This window comes from Leopardus geoffroyi, chromosome D1, assembly GCF_018350155.1.
Source record: "Leopardus geoffroyi isolate Oge1 chromosome D1, O.geoffroyi_Oge1_pat1.0, whole genome shotgun sequence".
NCBI lineage: Eukaryota > Metazoa > Chordata > Mammalia > Carnivora > Felidae > Leopardus > Leopardus geoffroyi.
Genome location: NC_059329.1, coordinates 105,831,500 through 105,852,089, shown reverse-complemented (window position 1 = coordinate 105,852,089; position 20,590 = coordinate 105,831,500). Strand labels below are relative to the sequence as shown.

Genomic DNA, 20,590 nt, shown 5'->3' with positions numbered 1-20,590 from the left:
GGAGGAGGGACCGCTCCTCTAGATGATAATTGCATTTCCCTAATTATCTCCGTGCAACCAGGGCATGAAGCCTCCTGGGGCCTGTCCTGCTGCTCCAACCTCAGAATTAATGATTTGGGGACAGAAAAACACTCGCACTGCTGGATCGATTTCCTTGCCCGTTTTTTCCGACAAGGGAAGAGAGGGGAGGCGGGGTGGCGTTCACCCCGCCTCAGCAATCAGGCCTGGGAAGGGAGATTTAACCCCGAGAGGCCCTGGGCCCTCCAGCTGGGGGTATCCAGGCCTTGAGCGGCAGGGCTGGCCCTGCAGGCCCTGGGTGACCAGAGAAGCCGTCAGCTGGCCCTCCTGGCCCTCGGGTTCCTGGTCTGCAAATCCAGGGAGACTCCAGTTTGACTCGTCAAGTCACAGGCTCCCAGGGGACGTCTGGAGCAGATTGGGATCTCTCCAGAGAAAGGCGCCAGTTTGAAACCCGGTGTCTGAGGCCAGCGGCTATTGTCATCAGCCTGATGGGCTGGAAGGACACAGGAGGCACAGGTGTCCCAGCAAAGCGGCTTCCAGTGTCCCGGGTGTGCCAGGCACTGGAGGGCCCCTGCACTTAGAGGGAATTAGTCACCTTGTAAAAGTTAAAGAGGGTGATTAGTCATCTTGTGAAGTGAACTAGGTAGCTCCTTAATAAGGGCCCAGAGGGGTAGAACCATCCCTGGGCCAGCCCCGTCTGCTCTTTAGGAATGAGCTGAAGAAAGCAATCATCCTCCCTGGCTCTGGCTGGAGGGCGGGGCACGGGCAGGCTTTGCCAAGCAGCAGGCGGGGACCCCAGCACCTCAAGGCTCTGCTGCCTGCCTCTGCCCCTCCCCCTTCACGTGGTGAGAGAGCCCAGGGCCACCCCGGGGAAGCCCGGCTGGGCTGGGCACCTGCCGTGGGTGGGCTGTTTTCAGAGGGGATACGAACACCTACTTTGGGCAGTGGGGACAGATGGAGGCTTTTCTAGGGGATTTAGCTACAAGGGGTAAATCCTTTCTAGTAGGGTCCCGGCTGAGACCTTGCAGGGAACTGGACTCCGGATGGCTCCTCTTCTCCCCACCGGAGTTCTGTGTGGAAGGTGGGCCCAGCACCATTACACATACAGGGACAGGCTCAGAGGGGATGGGGACGTGCCCAAGGTCACGGCGACAGTGGCGGAGCTGATGCGTCCCTAAGCGGGTTTGCTCCTGAGGCTGCTGGCTGCAGTTTTAGCCCGGGGAACACAGTGCCCTTGAGGTATGGTGGGGGGCGGGGGGGGGGCAGGCGGGGGGCTCCCCGGCCACAGGACCGGCCCCACCTTTACCTGTGACACACCGGATTTCTAGCCAAGATGCCCGAGGAGAGGTTCTGCTGCTCAAAAAAGCTTGAAACCAGCGGGTTACATCCTGCTGTCTCTTATGACCACAGCAGCAGCGGCAATAATAAAAGCAGCTCCCCGCCCCCCCCCCCCCCCCACCCCGTGAAGCTCTTGATAATCTCAAGAGGCCAGGACCAAACGTTCTGAGTGTGGTTAAGCAGATTCCAGGGTTTCGTCCGGAGAACCAGCGTGATGGGGGTGGGGGTGGGGGTTCTCGGGATGAAGGGGTGCGTGAACCGAGGTGAGCGGCTGGCCGGAGAGCTGCAGGGGGACTCAGCGAGGAGCAGGTGCAGCCCGCTGTCGGGGCGGCTGGCAGGTGGTCTGCTCGGCTCATCCCAGCAGAGGGAGAGGGACCCGGGGCAGGCAGGGCGGGGGGTGCTTCTGACTCACCGAGTTCTTGAGGTCGAGATACTTGGTGTTTCTGGTCACTGGCATCCCAGACAGGAAGGCCAAAATGTCATTGTTTGCCTGTAAGACCAGCGTGTAAAGGCGGCTGGCTGTCCCAGGTCCAGCTGCGTGGCTGAGAAAGGGGGTCCAGGCCCTCCGGGCTCTCACTCTGCCTGCTTCCCAAGGGCCTCAATGCCCCCAAGGGGGCGTGTGGTGGGGAGCTGGCGTCAGAGGGTGACCTCCGGAAACCTGGGGAGTGGCACCGGGACAGCAGGGAGACGCAGGGAGGAGGGCGGGCGCTCACCTCGTCCAGCACCGCGTTGCGCTTGGCCCGCTGCCGCTGCCGGAGCAGCACCAGGCCCGCAATGATGTCGGATGGCACGATGTCGAGGTCTCGGAAAAACTCGGCGAAGAGGTAGGCGATTTCCGAGTAGGCGTCCTGTGAGGTCCAGGGGGGTGGGAGGCAGGGGCAGGGGAGCGGGAGAGAGGGCGAGAGACCGGGCGTGAATCCCCCAGGGCCGGGGCTCTGCTCTGGGCCTGGTGCAAGCTCACCCCGGCACCTGCACGGCGCCAGCTGGGCCCAACCCCACGTGGCCCTCTGCAGCCGTGACCCCAGGGGCCCTAGCCTGGGCTCTGGGCCCCGCGGACCTGGCCAGAGCCGTCTGGGACAGCCACCAAACCTTGTCCGTCCTCCACCTCCCGGCCCTCTTCTGTCCTCAGAGCTCCTACGGCACTCACCATCACCGCCTACCACGCACAGATGCCAACGTGAGCCATTTCCTGTTCTTTCCCCAGTCACTAGGAATCAAGGCCTGCTCGGCCCGGCTTGTTCTCCTCCGCCTTTCTCTCTAGCAGAGAAGCCAAAACTGAGCTCCTGGCCGCTGCCTCTCCACGCTGAGTTTCTTCCCACCTCCCACCAGCTGTGACCTCGAACGGCCTCCTAAGGGCTGAGCCTCTGGGGTGTCAGGCCCCCTCCCCCAGCTGCCCACAGCTGCAGGCTCAGGGACCCTCACGATGTGCCTGGAGAAAGGTGCGACTCTGGGCCAGTGGCCACCCCCCCTCCCCGGGTTCCCTGTAAGCCCGGTCCTCAGGCCAGCCCGAGCCCGGGCCAGGCGGCCACGCTGATCGGTGCGCTCAGTGCCTTCCCTGCCTCAGTCGGAGGAGAAGTCTGGAAGCCCCTCCCTAACCTCTTAGGGGAGGCTGTGATGGGAACACACTCGTGGCGAGTGGTTCTCTCTTGCTGGGTTTCTTTCACCCTTGAGTGCCTGGCACTTGAAAGGGAAGACAAATCAGGGGTTGCAAACTCAAAGGCCTAATGAGGCCAGACCGAGCCTGCTCCTTCTCAGCCCCCGGCTGACTGCGCCGCGAGCCAGATCTAGAGATGCCACCCGTACGTAAACGCCCTGATTTTCCATGTTGGCACTCAGTGCCAACTTTCAGCAACACAGCAGAGTGATGGAGAGGCACCACCTCCAGGGACGGAGGGGGGTGGGGCTTTCTTATACCCGATTACTCATTCCACAGCTCACCAGGGTGGGAAGGAGCCACTCGGGCCTCCGGCGGCTTCCATGGAGGGCACTTGCTGTCTGCCTCGGGGAGGAGTGGTCTCCTGACCTCACCGGCTCGGCCACTAACTAGCTGTGGGACGCTGAACAAGTCTGGGCCCTCTGGGCCTCAGCCGCCTGATCTGTAAAACGAGGAGGGGCCACTAAATGGTGTCTAAGGGCCCTGCCAGCACTGGGGTGGGGAGGAGGGGGGGACTCTGCCTCAAGGACCCCGGGGGCCCTGCCGCCCCACCAGGGGCCGCCCTCAGCTGACCGGGCTTTTCTTCCATAGCGCCCGGCACTGACTGGCCTGAACCCTCGGCTGCTCCGCGGAGCACAGGGTGTGGAGGCTGACTGGGTGCAACTGGGGCTCAGCACTTGACAGCTCCGAAGCATCTCCCAGAGTCACTTGTGTTCCCATGCTGTTCTTTGCTTTCAGGCCACCCTGGTTTTTCAGTACATCCTCCCCAAACTAGGCTGTAAGTTCCAAAGGGGGTGGGTGGAAGGTCTCGAAACCTTTCCGTCCCCTCGACAAAGCAGGGGACCGGCTGTTTCACCTGCTGGAGGGAGTGCGGTCAGCGGATAACAGATCCTCGTGTGAGCAGGCTGTCACCTCGCTCTTGCTTAAAACCTGGCGGCGCCCGTCGACCAGCCCCGCCCCGCCCGGCTCTGCCACGGAGTGAGGGCTCCGGAGTGGCTGACAGCAGGATGTGAACCTGACGGGAGAGATTTCCCAGTACTTACTGACTGGGAGTCCTTCGTCCGAGTGCAGCAGAGGAACACTTTGAGCCGGCGCGACCAGCTGGTGGCCTGACCCTCCTCTAAGCGGTGCCTGCAGAGGGGGAGAGTTGGTATGTGTGAGGTCAGGGGATGGGACCGGAAGAGCCTAGGTCCAGATGGGATGGAAACAGGGCAGCCTGTTCCCAGGATCGCAGCAAAGGGCTCCCCGGCAGGAGGTCTAGGAGAGAACAGGCCTGGGCCTGGGGGCTTCAGAGGTGGGAGCCCAAACTGGGGACTGCTCGGGTATCCAACGGCACAAACTATGAGCCCAGGGAGACAACAGCAGGGTGCTGGGCCTCTCAGCCAAGTCACTGTGAAACCCGGAGCAGACCTGTTGGACAGACTTACTTCCCCTTGGAAAGGATTTCCCTCCCTGTATTTGGGGGAGTTTAAGGGCCAGATGAGGCTCTGTATTTCTCAACGCCTTGGCTCTGTTACATAAGAGGGGACAAGGGCCCCCACCTTTCATCTGCATGGCTGGTGCCTGTCTATTCCCGCCACCACCCCCCGTCCCAATGTGTCTAGCTGCTCTGATGGGGAGTCAGGGTATCCAGGGGTCTGTACCCAAAGGCAGAGCAACTGGCCAATTATCCACTGGGCCCCTTCCAATTTCTGGGTGCCCAGAAATCGGGGTGTTTTGGGTGTGAATTTAAGAGCACCAACATTAAATATGTCAGTTTCCAGATTGAGCAAGACAGGGCTGGTTTGCTTTTGTGACGTGTGCCCTCCCCCTCCCTCCAGCCCCTTCAGATCCTGAGGCTTGGTGGTTAGTAGGGGTGGCCCCAAATGGCTGCAAGGCTCTTAGTATCCATCAGGAGTGACAGGCCAGGCCCTCCTTGCCGAGTCTGTTGGCTTCTCTCTGCAGCTAGGGGCTGCTTCCTGCAGCCCTGGCTTCATAAGGCAGTGGGCCCCAAGGAACAGGGAAAGCCACAGAGCTTTCTAGGGCTAGAGAAGGGGGTTAGGAAAGGGCGCGAAGGATAGAAGGGAATTGCCGCTTCTGGGATCTACCAGCTCTTGAGGGACCTGGGCAGCCTTACGTCATAAACCAACGTCCCACCTGCCAGGGGCTTGATGAAGGGACAGCATGCTGGCAAGCTGGGTTCCCAGAGCATCACATTCTTTAACTCTTTCTAATCTAATGGGCTTTTAAAGAGTATTTCCTGCTGGGCCTCTGGTTGACGGAAAGTGCTGACTATACACTTGACTGCACTACCCCTTAGGTCCACCAGGTGGCAGATGGAGCCAGTGACAGGTTTGGCCTCATGCATCAGTTAGGCTATTGGAGACCAACACCGGCAGAGAGACACTGAATCTGGATAGAAAGTTCATGGACCCAGCACCCCTCTGCCCCGGGGCTCACTAAAGTGAAGGGAGGGAAGACACCCCTGCAAAGATCCAAGGTCAAGGCTCCCAGGGAATAGCACTGGGAGTAATCTATCTCCCAACCCCTACGAGATTTCACTGGAAGGAGAGAGGGCCCGGGACTTAAACAGCTTCCTGACTTCCAGATGCTAAAATAACCTGTCAGTGTCGTTCTCCTGGAAGTGGAGAAAGGGCAGGCAGGCTTGAAAATGTCCTTGTTAAAAAAAACTGTTGGCTTTCAGAGCTGAGGGAGGGCCAGCAGAGACCAGCCCAAGTGAGAGGTGGTCATATTAACCAAGCTGCAGCCTAGGCTGCCCTCCCGACCCCTGCAGAGAGCTGGAGAAGACGCAACAGGTCGGAGCCCTGAGCTCTGAGGCCTCTTGCCCTCACAGGGCCAGAAACCACAGGAAAACTTTCTAATTAAACCGACAGCCCCCAACTGCAAAGGCGTTGGCTTCCCTGGGCCCCCAGGGCAATTACCCAGAATCAGAGAGGGGAGATTTTTTTTTTCCCAGGGCCCCAGGAGCCCAGAAACCAGGTCGGGTGGGGGCGTGGGCTCTGAGCGCGAAAATGGGACGGGGTGGTGGTGGCCCACTGCACCGCCACGGAAAACGGGCTCCAGGGCCTTGGCTCCAGGACCTGGTATTTTGGGCTGGGAGGTGGCCAGCGCAGGCGCGGGTGTGGCTCTGGCCGTTGAGCCGAGCTGACGTGGAGGGCCTGAGGGGAGCCCAGAGCGGAGGCGCAGGAGGGCGGGGTGGGGAGAGTTCCTGGGGGACCCGCGGCCCTGGCTGAGGGCTCCTGATTCCCCTGCCCTGGAGACGGAGTCGCCACGACCACTCTCATCAGCATGACCTGTGGCAAGTGACCTGCCCTCTCTGGGACTAACTCCTTCTCATCGATAGAATGGGTCTCCTAACAGCACCAGGTTGGAGAATGACCCAGTGGACTGATGGTGCAAAAGGGGGTCCTCATAGAGCCTGGGTCATAGTAGAGTCACCACGGGGCACCCTGGAAGCCCCCCTCCCCTCTCTTTTTCTCTCAAGAAACAGGAATCGCTATGACCCTCGATTCCCTCCCTCATTTTCTCTAACATGGCACAGCTTTCCCCTTTCTTTTAAAGGCTGTGCAAAACTTACCTCCTCCAGGAAGCCTTCCTTGATTAACCTTCTCTAGGTCCCTTAATCGTAGAGGCAGCCTAGCCAAGTGGTTAGGAGCAAGGGCCCTAAAGCCAGATCTCCTAAAGCTTGAGCCTAGCTCCATCATATCCTGGCTGGGTCACTCAGGCAAGTCACATAACTTCTGTGTCCTAGCTCTGTCTGCGTCATAGGGGTGACCTCACAGAGCTGCCGTCAGTTAGCACACGTGATGCTTGGCTTGGGTTATGCGTGCTTCGTGCTATTATGACCCTTGTGACTAGCAGCACTGAAGATGGGGGCACCTGGGTGGCTCGGTCATTTAAGTGAGCTTAAGTCGTTTAAATGTCTGGCTCTCAGCTTTGGCTCAGGTCACGGTAGCACAGTTCGTGAGCTCCAGCCCTGCATCGGGCTCTTGAGCCCTATGTGGGGCCTGCTTGGGCTTCTCTCTCTCTCCCTCTCTCTGCCCCACCCCTGCACGCATGCACATTCTTGGGCTCTCTCAAAATAAATGAAAACAGAAACAAGAAAAACAAAAAAGCACTGAAAACGAAGGCAATGGTAACAACGGACCCATTTACCGAGCACGTACCAAGCGTGTGAGCAGAGCATTAACCACTTCCCGCTTATTTAAATCTCACAGCAGCCGTCGGAGGCAGGAGCTGTCATTATTCCCGCTTTACAGACCAAGAAACTGAGGCAGGGAGACACTAAGACTTTGGCCGATGCCCATGGCTCACACAGGCGGAGCTGCGGTTTGGGCGGCTCGGGGCCACCGGCTGTGCCCGCCTGTCTGCGCACCTGCTAGGGGGCCGCCCGCCCGCCCAGCCAACTGACCGGAGGTTGTAGGTCCGGAGGTTGCGCTGCCGCCTCTTGGTGGCTCTTAGCTTGACAAAGGTGCGGCCCGTGGGGTCGAAGACACAGAGGACGGTGATGCAGACGCTGAGGATGACCACCCAGTTGCAGACGACCATCCCTACGGGGCGGCGGTGGGAAACAAGGTGGGGAGGTGCTGGGGGGGACCTCCCTGGCTCGCCAGCTCTGGGGAAAGGGGCGCCGGAGCCTCCCTGTCACCGCCAGGCTCAGAAGCCCCCGGCCCCGGCCTCTGGTCACCTGGTTGTCCCCGTGGTTGTCCCCGTGCCCCCCGAGTCCCCCTGAGCCATGACCCCAAGGCCCACCCTTGGTTCAGAGCGGCCAGCTCTGTGGGTTTCTGGTGAGGCTGCGCCCTCCCGCCCCCCACACACAACAGGTTCCTCTGAGGCAGGATGGCAGACCGCAGGATAAAGGCCACCGCCATCCCGCCCAGTGTCCTCACGGAAACCCTTTGCCCTGGGAGGTGCCTGAGCTTCCTCTTCTCTAAGCTGACCCTGTCCCTTCCAACCCCCGGGGGGGGGCTGGGTCACATACCGAGGGTGACGTTCTTGGCAGTGAGGTCGTTGCAGGAGGTGTAGTACTGAGTGAGCCAGACGATGCCCACGATGGCATAGATGAACTCAATCACCAGGATGGCTGCAAGGAGAGCAGGGTGCTGGCTGAAGGATGGCCAGGGTGGGCCTGCCAGGGAAGGGCCCCGGAACCTCCGCCCAGTCCCTCCTGCGGCAGGGCCACCAGCCTCGCGGCAGAGAGGGCCCACGGGGCACGGCGGTCCCGCCGCCGTTCTGTCCTGCCACAGCGTGCCAGCCACCTGTTCCAGCTTAAATGCCCAAGGGCCCCTGAGGTTCCCCCTCAGAGGGTGATCCCCCTGGAAAGGCGGAGGATGAAGTGGCATTTCTCCGTTCTTTCAGGATTTTAGAATTATGCCCGTGAACTCCGGTATCAGGCATATCTTGGGCAAGTTACCTAATTCCCTGGGCCTCCGTTTCCTCATCTGTAAAATGGAGTGATGACGTCTGCGTTACAGGACTGCGGAGAATTAGATGGGAGAGGGTTCACTCACAGAGACTGCTATTTCCCCAGGAGGAGGCTCTGGCACTCGGGGAGGGAGGAAGGAGGAACCCCAGCAGGCTGCGCGGCTGCCCAGGCTGGGGGTGGGGGGACACGGGGCAGCGTTAGAGACCCCGGCTCCACAGGCAGCACCTGCGGCAGCTCAGACTCCAGGCTTTGGAGACAAACAACCTGGGTTCAAACCCCAGCTCTGACACACACACACACTAGCCGTGTGACCTTGAAGGGAGCTAATTAACCTCCCTGGGCCCCAGATTCCTCATCTGTAAAATGAGACCAAAAATGGCCCCTCCCTCACTTAGCAAGGGGAAGGGCTTAGCGCAGATCACAGAAGCCCCAGAGAAGCGTTCACGAGGAAAGACCGGGAACAGCAGCTGGAACCGAAGCCCAGAAAGAGAACACAGGCCGGCCCCCCAGGGAGCGAATCTGGGCCCCGGAGAGGCTTCTGGGGAAGGGGAGCGCTGCCTGGGGGAGGATTTCAAAGCAGCTGAAGAGACGCACTTGGCCTAGAACAGGGGCCAAAGAACTTTTTCTGTCAGGGCCAGAGTAAGTATCTTACACTTGTGGGTCCTATTCTCGGTCATGACTACTCAGCTCCACTAGAGTCATGCAAAAGCAGCCATAGGGAGTGAGCACATAAACGAATGAGTGTGGCTGGGTTCCAATAAAACTATTTACAAAAACAGACGGCAGGCTGGATGTGGCCCTCAGGCCACCGTCCGCCCACCCCTGGTCCAGAACGTAAGCCCAGTAAGCCTACTGGCTCGCCGCTGGACCCTGGTGCTGGCCCAGGGCCTGGCCCATCGCGTGTGCCCACCAGATGTTGGCTGGATGAATGACGGAGCGCGAGAGGAGGGTGGAGGTGGGGGTGGTCCGGAGCCGCCCCCACCCGAGGCGGGTGGCCCTTACCCAGGCGCACGTAGAGCACGTACTGCATGGATTCGCGGGGCTCTGTGTAGAGGATGCCCCCGCGCATGCTCAGCCAGATGATGGCCATCTCGGCGATCATGCAGCTCAGCAGGATGCCTAGGTAGCCGCGGCCGTGGTCCACCAGGTTTAGGGAGCAGGCCTCGTTGGGGTTGTAGACCAGGCCGAAGAGCACCACAGACAGGATCACAAACCTGGGGAAACGCGCACGTGAGAGGGGCCAGGCCGTGCGGGCACCTCCCGAGCTCCCTGGCCAGCCAGGACTCAGCGGCTGGAGGGCTTCACGGCTTCAGGCTCAGGAGCACCGTCCTTCTGCTATCTAGTGCCTCTGAGGACACGGGTGGCCGGGAACTGGGAGGCGAGAGCAGGGAGCCCAGCCGCCAGCTGCGGGGGGACAGCAGCGGCGGCCCTGCCCGGTCACGGGGCCAGGGCCAGTGGTGGCCAGGCAAGGCCTCTGGGCACCACGTGGGTATGTCCCTAGGTGGTGGGGGTTCCAGACACCAACTCCTAGGAGCTGGGAGCATGACAGGGGCAGCACGGATGGCCAGAAGGCCTTCTTCCAGGCCTGTGGCATGGCCCCAAGACTCACCAGGTGGTGTGCAGGAGGAAGAGGAAGATGGCCGGCAGGACGAGGTCATCACTGCCCACAGACCAGCGCCGCCGGAACACCACGATCCCGGGCATGGCTGGCGGCTCTGCAGAGGCTCAGCGGGCCTGGTGCTCACCTCCTGCAAGACAGCAGAGGACCCTGTGGCTGCCTGGGCTGCTGTGGCATACTCCTCGGCCAGGCGGGGCCGCACGCGAGCATCTCTCCCAGGCCCCACGGCCCACGGGCTTCCAGGCCATCGGAAATGCTGATCCATCCCGGGGCAGGACCTACCTCCGGCCCTATCCACACCCCCAGAGCCAATATAAAGGACCTCAGCAGCTAGACGCTGGCTTTGGCCTTATGCCTGAGGACTCTCCTGTCCCCGAGACTGGCGCTGGCCCTTCGGGACCGGCTCTCCCTGGGGTCACCGCAACAGTAACTTCCCAGTTCCGTTAAAGACCTGGGCTCACCCCCTGCCTCTCCCTATGTGGGATCAGGGAAGCCCCCAGCTCCCCTGTTGCCTTTTTTCCAGATCTGGCCAGTGCGTGCAGTCCTTGGGGTGGGATGGGGGCTTCTCAGCCCAAAACAAACAAGCAGAAGGCTGAAGACCTTGGGGAAGGTGGGGGTAAGGGCGTACATGGGCCGAGCGTAAAGGCGGGAGGGCGCCCAGCACGCAGTAGGTGCTCAGCAAGGAGCTGTTGAATGAGCTCTTCAGTTTCTTGCTTTGCTGGACCCCTGGGAGTGTCCTCTGTGACTTGATTTTACACTCATCAGGCAGAATGCCCAACCACAGCTATGCCCCTTGGTAGGGAGGGGCATAGTTGGGATCCAGGGGTCAGGAGCATGATGGGGGCCATCCAGCCCCTCTACTCGAAGGGTAGTGACTGGGCCCTGCAGGGCACCCCGTCCTCCTGGCACCCACACCTTCCATGCCCACACTGAGCCGCGCAACCTTTGCTGCCCAGTTCAAAACTCTCCGAAGCCGCTGAGTTCAAATTCGCCACAGGCAAGCTCGGGGAGGAGTGCCCAGGAATCCAGGGACCCCCACTCCCTAGAGCCCCAGGAGCAAGGGCCACGAGGCTCCCCACAGGGGGGTCGTTCGGGGAGATGCTGGTGAGGGGCTCCAGGGTAGCCCTGTGCTGAACTGTGCAGAGGACTCCCTGCCGTAGGGGGGGTGGGCGCCCCCGCTGGTGGGCAGCTGCCCCCAGGCCCAGAGGCTTACATGGCACCTGGTCCAGAGGCGGGCGGCAAGTCGTCCTCCTCTCCCCGGTGACGGCTCCGGGGAAAGCGAGTGTCCTCGGAGACCAGCATCACTCGGGAAGCAAGTGACCAGGTATCCCCCGGCCAGTGGGCACAGCCCTCAGGCTGGATGAGGGGACATGGGGCCGGGGGGCCAGCCGGCATGTCCAAGCCAGCCCGTCTCTCTCTCTCTCCCCCTGGTGCAGCCACTTCAGCCGCTGCCAGGCTGTTCCCCGCGAGCTGGCGGCCCGGCGGGGCGGGCGGGCTAGCCTGTCGGGGTCGTGCCTACTCCTCCCCCCTCAGGAAGTGACATCATCCCACTCTCTCCAAGGAGGAGTCAGAGCCCGGATTCTGGGAAGTGGGGAGAAGGATGAAGAGCCCGGGAGCCGCGTGGTGGGGTGGGGTGGCCGGGGGTGGAGGGCCGGGGCTCCAGCCGGTGGGTCCCAGGAGGGGCTGGGGCCAGCCAGTGCTGCCAACAGCTGGTGTTTCAGCTGCAGGTCTCCCCAGCCCCTCCCGTCTCCAGGTGGCGCGGGGGGCCAGCTGGGTCCCAGCCGGTGCTGCAGTTCCCATCCCCTCTAAGCGCTACTCCGCCCAGACCCCTGCGGTGGCGGGAGGAAGGGGTGTGCCGTCCTAGGGGGGCTGGAGGGTCCTGCCTCTGCCAGCCACCCACCCATCGTGTTCTCGGGGGGGGGGGGCCTGCAGAGGGCCCTCCCCGATCCCCCAAGGGGCATCCCCACCCTTCACCTCTAGGAGTCTAGACTGGCTGCCACTCCTTCACCTCACACCTGCGAACTCACACGCGACCTGCGTGTGTGCGCACAGCCCTGCCCTCCCTGCGCTCCAGCGGGAAATGGGGAGAGCCTGGCCCCTGGCCCCGCGGAGGTGCCCGAAGGCCTGTCAGTTCTGTCAAGCCACCGGAGTGATGCCCGGAGTGCCAGCCTCTGCCCAGGCTCAGGGGGCGACCGGCCTGAGGCCGACAGCCACGGCCGCTGCCAGTGCCCACCCAGCTCACGTGGCAGGGCTCCTTCGGGCTGATCCCACCGGGTGCCCTGCTCCTCCAGCCTGTACCCGGGGCCAGCCCACCACCCCAGGATCCTGGCACAGGGCCGGGTGCCCCAGCCGCCTGGCTTCAAACCGGGGCCCCGACACCCTCTAACTGTGTGACCTACTAGCTGTGCCTCAGTTTCCTCATCTGTAAAATGTCACTCGACCCCACCTGCTAAAGTTCTGGGGAGGACCACGGGAGAGAATGTCAGCAGAGGCCCCAGAGGTGCTGGATAATGGCAGGGAGGGGCTCAGGGAGTGGGCAAGGCAGAGGAAGAGCTTGTGAGCCCGGGGGGTGGGGGTGGGTGGGAACCGGCCACCCCTCCCCCGCCTGGGCTAGTGGATACTGTGGCTGGTCACCGACAGGTCATGGTGTGGGATGGGGGTCACAGGGCCTGTGCCGCTGGGGGAGGCTGGGCTGCTTCACTCCATGTGGATTCATGGATCTCAGGGCTGCTATTTTTAAGGGCTTGAAAGGCGCCCTTTCTCTGAGACCCCAGCCCTTCACAATGGGGGCCTGTTCCCCTGCTGGGGATGTGATTTCATCTGCAGGAAATGTCTCAGCAGGGGGCGGGGGGGCAGAGGCTACTTCCTGGTCTGGGGCTGCCACAAAGCACCTCCTCTCGCTCTCCTTCCCTGGGGCACAGGGTCGATGCCCTCCAACAGTTGCATCTGTGGGGCTCACAGCCTCCCCTCCTCACCCCGGACCAGTGGCATCTCTGGGGCAGGAGTGGTGCCTCCTCCAGCGGGGAAGAACGGAGGCACTTCTGGGGGCTCCCCACGGCCCCTGGCTAGGCCCCCAGCTCTGGCAGGTCTGAATGGGGTACCAAGACCCCCCTCACGTGGATGGATTGACTTGAGTAGCCCTTGGTGGTCCCTTTCTTCCCCCATCTACAAAGCCCCATTTCCCAGCTGGTGATTCAGGCTCCCAAGTTAAGTATCAATCACCTGGGGAGTGCCTCTTTCTGAAAATACAAAACTCTTTTTTCAAAAGGTACAGGCTCTCTACTACTTTTAAAACCTTCCAGGGCTCCCATGCCTGCAGGATAAAGTCCAAGCCCCTCAGACAGTGGCTTAGTCTCCAGCTGGCAGGCTGTGCAACCTTGTGCGGGTGCCTGGCCCTCTCTGAGTCCTGGACCAGGAAAATGCTCTCCCACTCCCGGGGATCCAGGGGGCATAGGCAGATACAAGTACAGAGCCTGCCTGAAGCTAGTCAGTTCTTTCTGGCTGTGGGCGGGGGATTCCATCCCCTCCTCACACTGCCCCACCCTTCTTTCCCAACTCCCCCCAAAACTTACATCGCCCTAAAAAACACCCTGTTGGAAGAGTCCGTGCATTGCTTGCTCCAGTTCCTCTGCCAGGCAAAATCCTACTCACCTTTCCAGGCCAGCCCAAAGTCATGGCCTCTCTGAAACCCACTCTTGACAGGTACAACAGGCTGCTCCCTTATGGGACCCCCAGACCTCTCATCCCAGGGTAGCCCTGGGCATAGCGTCTTCTAGTAAACGTGTCTATGCCTCGCTGCCTATCCCTGCCCCGGCTCAACCGGGGGTCCCTAAGGGCCTGGGTCCTGCGGTGCTTGACACGCACTCGGAGCCCCTGGGGTGCGAGCACGTCTTACCTGGCACCGGCCTCAGTGTCCTGAACCACAGGTGCGGCCCTCCCCCCCCCCCCCCCCCCCCCCCCCCCCCCCCCCCCCCCCGCTGACCAAAGCTGCTGCAACACCTCTCCTCCAGCCATACTGCCAGAGAGGACAGGGCTCCTTTCCCTCTTAGCTCATGTCCTTGGCTTTTTGGGAAATGTCCCACCCCAGTGCCTCCCCTGACCACCGAGGGACAACCATCTTCCCCTCCTCTGGCTCTCCTGACCAGTCCAGGGCTTCAGTTTCTTTGCCTGCAAAGCTGGGATAACACCCCTCCTGAGAGCACTGTAGCTGGAACTGGCTGGGACAATGTCACTGGGGCCTGCACAGGCCCCGGCAGACCCGAAGCATCCATTTGTGGGGCTGTCCTGGGGGGACAGCTCCTGGGGGGCTTTCTGGGGACTTCCTGGCAGGGTGATCTGTGACTGGGTGCTGAGGTCTGGGCAGATGCTGTCTATGCCCATGGCTGGCTCTAGCTGGTGGGCAGGGGCCTTACTGAACAGGTGTAAGCCCAGACAGGCTAACCTGCCCTCACCATGGATGGGCCTTGGGAGGTTGCTGGCTAAAGCGCCCTAAGGCTGGGCCTCATCCTCTGATCCTAAGGTCCCCTTGGGCTTGGCCCTGGGAGCCGGTTTTGGGGAGAAGAGCCCTCCCACAGTTGGTCCTAGCCAGCACGGTGCCCAGAGCCCCCAGGTGAGGAAGGAGGGCACGGCTGCTGTATCTGTCCTCCTGATGGCCCAGGGCTGGTGGGAGACGGGAGTAGGGTCAGGTCGCCGGAGCCAGCCGCACGGAGCCCGGCACCCACAGGAGACAGGGTGATGTGTTCTGGGAGGCCGTCTAGGGCCACCCCCAGCTTCCAGGTCAGCCCATGAGATCTCGAACTTGGCCAGAGCTGGAAGGGAGGGATAACCACAGGGCCTGACAGCAGGTGAGCACCTCCTGTGTCCCAAGTTCTGGTCTCACAGCAGGGAGGCGGGTGACAACAGCACTCAGTCTGCACACTCTAATAACAGACCGTGCCTGAAAGCTGGCTCCGCACTTACTGTCTGTGTGACCTTAGGCACGTTACTTAACCTCTGCATGCCTCAGTTTCTAAAATGGGCTGAGAACAGTACTTACCCTCAGAACTGTCACAGGGTTAAATGAGCCATACACTTAAGACAGCAGCTGTCACACAGCCAAGTGCCCAGCAAATCCTCCCCTGCCAGCACTATTCCCGAAGGAGGAACTGAGGCTCAGAGACTCTGCGGGTGGGAGACACAGGTCATGCCTACTGCCACCCAAGGCCCACACCTAATGAAGGAATGTCCGTTAGGAGGGGCTCAGAAACAGTCCCGTCGCCCCCTTTTATGGGTGAGGAAACCGAGGTTCAGAAAGGCCCCAGAGGCTCCTGGCTTCCCCACACTTCCGGCCCTGTGGTGTCACGCCCGGGAGGCTGGACACACAGTCCCAGAGACCCGGGGCGGGCTCCCTCCCTCCCTCCCCCCTCCTATTGCACACCCTCCTCGAACTCCCTGCAAGAGATCTCTCTTTCATGCTCCTGACGCATAACCCTCTTAGAAACTGGCCGCTCCACATGGGCTCCCTTGCCCGAGATCCACCCACAAGAAGGTATCAACCGCTTATAAGTTTCAAACAGAGTCATTCACGGCTGGCTCGCCCGCCACCTCCCATGGCAGGGTCCCCACTACTCTGCAGCTCAGCTGGCAGAGGACAGAAAAGAGACCTCAGACCCAAGTCCTCCTTCCCTGGATCCTCAGTTTACCCCTGCCTGCCGGGGCTGGTGACTGGGCCAGGTCTAGCCACATCCTAGAGCCGCCAGTCCTGCCCCAAGAGCAGTGTCCCCAGGCCGGAATGTCACTGCCCCTCCAGACCTCAGTTTCCTCCTCTGGAGAATGACGACCATGGGCAATTAATAGGAGGCTTGCATTTTTGTACTTATGTTATTATTTACTTAATTTTACAATAAATGGTTGCATGTGCCTTAGAGGAACCAGAAACAATGAAGAGGTGGAGTATAGATTGAAGAACAAACAAGCTTCAGAACAAAAGCTAAGGAAATCGAAACAGAAGGTGGGGGGGAATCAGTTGCACACGGGTAAGGCTTAAAGGCCCTCACAGGAACTACATGTAAGACTATTACTAGACTCCATGCTTCCTGGTGGCCAAAGTAAAAAGGGAAACTGGGCAGCCTGAAAGGGCTCTTTTAGCTCTGCAGGGTATTTTGATCTTTGGTGCCCACAATGAATGGGATTTCAAAGGGCTTTGAAATCAGGAGGTGAGAGGGACAGGCACGTGCTGTCTGCCAGGCTCTCTCGGTCTGGCTCAGATTGTTTCTGTGTTGGATGCTGGAGCTTGTCTAGTCTTGGTGGGGGAAGGGCATCTGACTTGGGGGCGGAATGACTACAGTGAGGCCGGGCCCCTGGCAGCCTGCAGGGTGAATGGCGGCCCCCAGAGGCTCTATCTTAACTGGGGCGGGCTCGCCGATGGGCCACCCTCTTGCTTGAAACCGTGCTGGCAGATGGCTCTTGCCCCTCCTTATCAGCGTCCAGAGCACGGGCTTCGGTGGTGGTCAGATCCTAACCCCTCCACTTCTCAGCTTCACGGCTAGTTAGAGAGCTAGTTAACCTCCCGGTTCACTTATGTGGCTTCCGTGAGAGCAGCCGCACGGGGAGGGGCTCAACACGCAGAAACTGGATTCTGATTTCCTGAGACGGCAGGGTGGTTCCAGGGTGTCAGGGTGATGGGGAGGAGATGGCCCGCCTGTAAGTCTGGGACTCAGTCCTTCTGCTACTTCTGGCATTTGTTAGTTGCCTACCAAGTCTGGGGTCTCATCTAAGCCCCTTGTAAACATATCTCTCTTCGTCCTCAGAACAACTCTGGGAGGCAGCCTGGTTCCGGAAGCCGTGTCTTCCCCACTGCGCTGCCTCTGAGGAGCAGGACTCAACCAACTGCCTGCTTCTGAACTCAGGCGCTGGCGTCAAAGCTCCCCTTACAGAGCAAGGAGGCAGGGCCTTGGAAAACCATAAAGGACTCTCTGGGTCTCCATCTGGCTGCGGACTCACGGTCGCACGGCCACGTGGGAGAGAGTGGGTGTCGGCCTGTTCTGCGGATGAGGACGCCTGAGCCCCGAGTGGTTGTCCCATGGCCTGTCTCGAGGTCAGCAGGCTGTGGAGCCAGGAGAGAGCACAGAGCTAACACTGTAAATGTCATCTGATTCTAGCCTCGGTTACCCCCGCTTCACAGATAAAGAAACCACGACTCGCGGAGGTGCAGCGTTTGCCCAAGGATCCCACGACAAGGACAAGGCCGAGCTGGGATTTCAAGCAGCCTCCTTGAGTTACTTGAAAGGGAAAAAAAAAAAAAAAAAAAAAATCTGTGCCTCCTTCCGTCGGACTTCCGCTTCCCAGGCACAGACACTGAGACCCACATGTCCCTTCCACCCTGAAAGCCCCTTCTCCTTCCTGGGGTCTTGGCCCCACATGGAGGCTGGGCTCTGGAAGGCACAGGAAGGGGGAAGGAGCCGCAGGAGGCGACAGAGACAAAGCATGCGTGGGCTGGGGGGCCGCGTGCACCACCAGGCTGTGCCCGGGTGTGTGCCACCCAAGTTAGGGACCCAAAAGCTGTTGCTTTCCACGCCTCAGCTGTGCCGGAGCAGAAGGCAGAACTGAGCCTGCCCAGGGCTGGGGCCGGATTTCAGCACGAGATGGGCCCTCCCAGGCTCAGGCCCTGGGACTAGAAGAGGGCGCCTGGTGCGTCTGGGATCAGGAGGGGCACCCGCCGCCACTTGTGCCCTGAGCCCCCTGAGTCTTAGACTAACGAGCGCCTTCCCCGTCCTCCCCACCGGGACAGCCTTGAAGGGGAGGTGCCTCCCCTGCCCCTCACTCCAACCCGAGGGGTGGGTATGGCTGTTCCCACGTCGCGTGGGGGCAAACTGAGGCTCCGGGGGTTCAACAGTCTCATGAGTGAGGGGCCAAGTCGGGCTTTGAGGCCGCGTCTATGCGCTCTGTTCTCTCCACGTCACCGCTAGGCTTGCTGGCCAGAGCTCCTTCCACAGAAACGCAGTCTGGGGCCGCGCGCACTGAGTGAGGAGGACTAGCCAGCCCCAACTGCCGGCGGCCAGGCCTGCTTGCCGTCCAACAATCATTTTAACACCTATGCTTTTTTAATCTTACACAGCATTTACCACATGCCAAGGACTGCAGTGAGCCGTTCCCAAATACTACCTCTATTTTTTTCATACATTTTTAAAATGCTCATTTATTTATTTTGAGAGACAGAGGGAGAGAGAGACAGAGAGACAGAGAGACAGAGAGAGAGAATCCCAAGCGGGCTCCATACTATTGGCACGGAGCCCAACTCAGGGGGCTCGAGCTCACGAAGCCGCGAGATCATGACCTAAGCCGAGATCAAGAGTTGGACGCTTAACCGACTGAGCCGCCCAAGGCGCCCCACGACTTCCTTTGATTTTAATTTAACCTTTTTTTTTTTTTAATTTTTTTTTTTTTTTATTCATTTTTGGGACAGAGAGAGACAGAGCATGAACGGGGGAGGGGCAGAGAGAGAGGGAGACACAGAATCGGAAACAGGCTCCAGGCTCCGAGCCACCAGCCCAGAGCCTGACGCGGGGCTCAAACTCACGGACCGCGAGATTGTGACCTGGCTGAAGTCGGACGCCTAACCGACTGCGCCACCCAGGCGCCCCTTAATTTAACCTTTTTAACAACGCTCTGAGGTAAGTGCTAGTCTTACCGCATCTGAAGGATTATGAACCGGGGCCCAGAGAAGTTAAATAACTTGCCCAAGGTCACTTAGTAAGAGGCAGAGCCAGGCTCTGCTCCAGGCTGTGCTCCCAGCCCCTCCTGAGAAGCCCTCATCAGGGCTCCGTTTATCACTGAGGCTCCCGCTTCTCATTCTCACGCTAATTATTCTCCTCTCTTCTACAACAAACAGGATCTGCCATCTGCCACCGGCCTTGTCACTGACACCAGCCAGCTCCCTGGGAATCAAGTGGGGCCTTTGGTCTCCTGCTGGTTGCTCTGCGAGGACAACTGGCTGCTGGGGAAGGAGGAGGGAGGGCCCCCGGAGGGTTTCTGGCAGCCGGGACGGACTGTCCTCCCACCCCGCCCCCCTCCCCTGCCCCTCCCTCTGGGGGTTTCAGTCGTGGGCCCAAAGGACCTGTTTCCAATAGTGAAAGGGGTCCCTCCAGGTTTCAGTCAGGCCAGGTTTTGTTTCTGAGTTCTTCTTCAGAAACTGGTTATTTCCCTGAAATTAGGAATTGGCCCGTGTCCCACACTCATTCCCGTGCCCGGGGCAAAGGTACCCTGGAATGGCCCAGAGAGGCGGGCTCTCCAGCCTCCTGATGGTGCTGCTTGGCCGTCTCTAAGCCCCAGGCCAGCTCCTCCTGCCAGTCTGTGGGGGGAGCCCAAGTTTGTTTCCATCCAGGGCGAGTCCTTTCCGTATCACCCCTGTTCCCCCCACGTGCTCTCACAGGTCCTGCTCTCCTCTGGAACCCTCCCTCCCCCCAGGGCATAGACCTGGAGGCTGGTGGCCAACGGATGAGCCCGCCACTGCCTTCCCTGCAGCCCTGCAGTGGGGTAGCCCTGGGTTTGAATCTTGATTCTATCACTTCCACTTGTCCGTGACCTTCACTTCTCTGAGCCTCAGTTTCCTTATCTGCAAAATGGGATAGTGAAGGTCCCTTCTTCAAAGGGAGTCGCGAAGAGTAAATGAAGTAACACATATAAAGCACTCAGCTCATAGAAAGTACTAGTTGCCGTTATTTTTATTTATTGACCGCGTCTCCTGAGTGTTCAGACCTTGTCTTCACTGAACCAAGCCCCTGCCCTCGAGGTGTGGGAGGGGTGCTAACTTCTCTGCGATCTAGGACAACCCTCCTAAACAGAAAGGCCCAGCTCTCTATCCCCGGCCTCCAGGCTGACACGCGCCTGCCCTCATCCTTGCCAACCTACAGGATGACCTGACCTCCCTCTCCCGGGAGCCCTACCTTCTCATGCTGAGGCTTTACCGGCCCTGCCTCCTTTCATCCACAACAAGCCAGTGAGATGGGAATCACTATCCCATGGGTCAGCTTGTACCACGGGGCTCAGCCCGAGGCCATGCCCGTGCTACTGCTGGAATTCTCTGCATCTGTGTCTGAGTTTCAGAACATCCCAGGGCTCAAACTCAGGATGCCTTGAGGGGCAGAGGCCCACTACTCATGCCCATCTGTCCAGTTTGTCATCGTCTTCACCCTACCCCCCCCCTCCAGCCTCCTGAGGGGCCTCTGTAAAAGCCACCAACTGGGAGTGCCCCGCCCCCCCACCCCCTCTACCAGGCAGTTCACTGCAATGCCCTGGCCTGGCTTCCCAGAGCTTCCCGAAGCGGAGGCTCCCCATCCCTGTGCTGGCAACACCTCTGAGAGGAATTAGCACCTTCCACTTCATTAGTGGTCCCCTAATGAGGTTGTTAATGAGAATGCTAAGTGGGCACACCCAGCCAGACACCTCAACTCTGGAAGCTCTCACCCCCAAGCCCAGCATACCGTGCACCAGCATGGTCCTGTCACACCTCCTCAGGCTGTGGGCTGGGTCTCGGGGTCTGGCCCACATTGGGGAAAAC

At 60.2% G+C, this 20,590-nt stretch overlaps 1 protein-coding gene across 3 annotated transcripts in view; it reads right to left on the bottom strand.

Moving 5' to 3' along the window:
• DAGLA (diacylglycerol lipase alpha) overlaps positions 1 to 20,590 on the bottom strand; it is a 62,549-nt gene that overhangs the window by 14,818 nt on the left and 27,141 nt on the right. Inside the window, exons 1-8 of one of the 3 annotated variants that reach the window (XM_045485495.1) lie at positions 11,267 to 11,526; positions 10,045 to 10,183; positions 9,438 to 9,649; positions 7,992 to 8,093; positions 7,422 to 7,560; positions 4,054 to 4,141; positions 2,070 to 2,204; positions 1,769 to 1,846 (exon numbers count right to left, since the gene is read on the bottom strand). In XM_045485495.1, coding sequence (XP_045341451.1) covers positions 1,769 to 1,846; positions 2,070 to 2,204; positions 4,054 to 4,141; positions 7,422 to 7,560; positions 7,992 to 8,093; positions 9,438 to 9,649; positions 10,045 to 10,139 — 849 coding nt within the window. In that variant the 5' untranslated portion in view covers positions 10,140 to 10,183; positions 11,267 to 11,526. Of the gene's footprint in view, positions 1 to 1,768; positions 1,847 to 2,069; positions 2,205 to 4,053; positions 4,142 to 7,421; positions 7,561 to 7,991; positions 8,094 to 8,423; positions 8,487 to 9,437; positions 9,650 to 10,044; positions 10,184 to 11,266; positions 11,527 to 20,590 lie in introns of those variants that run through there. The other 2 variants (XM_045485494.1, XM_045485496.1) reach the window with 2 other exon arrangements.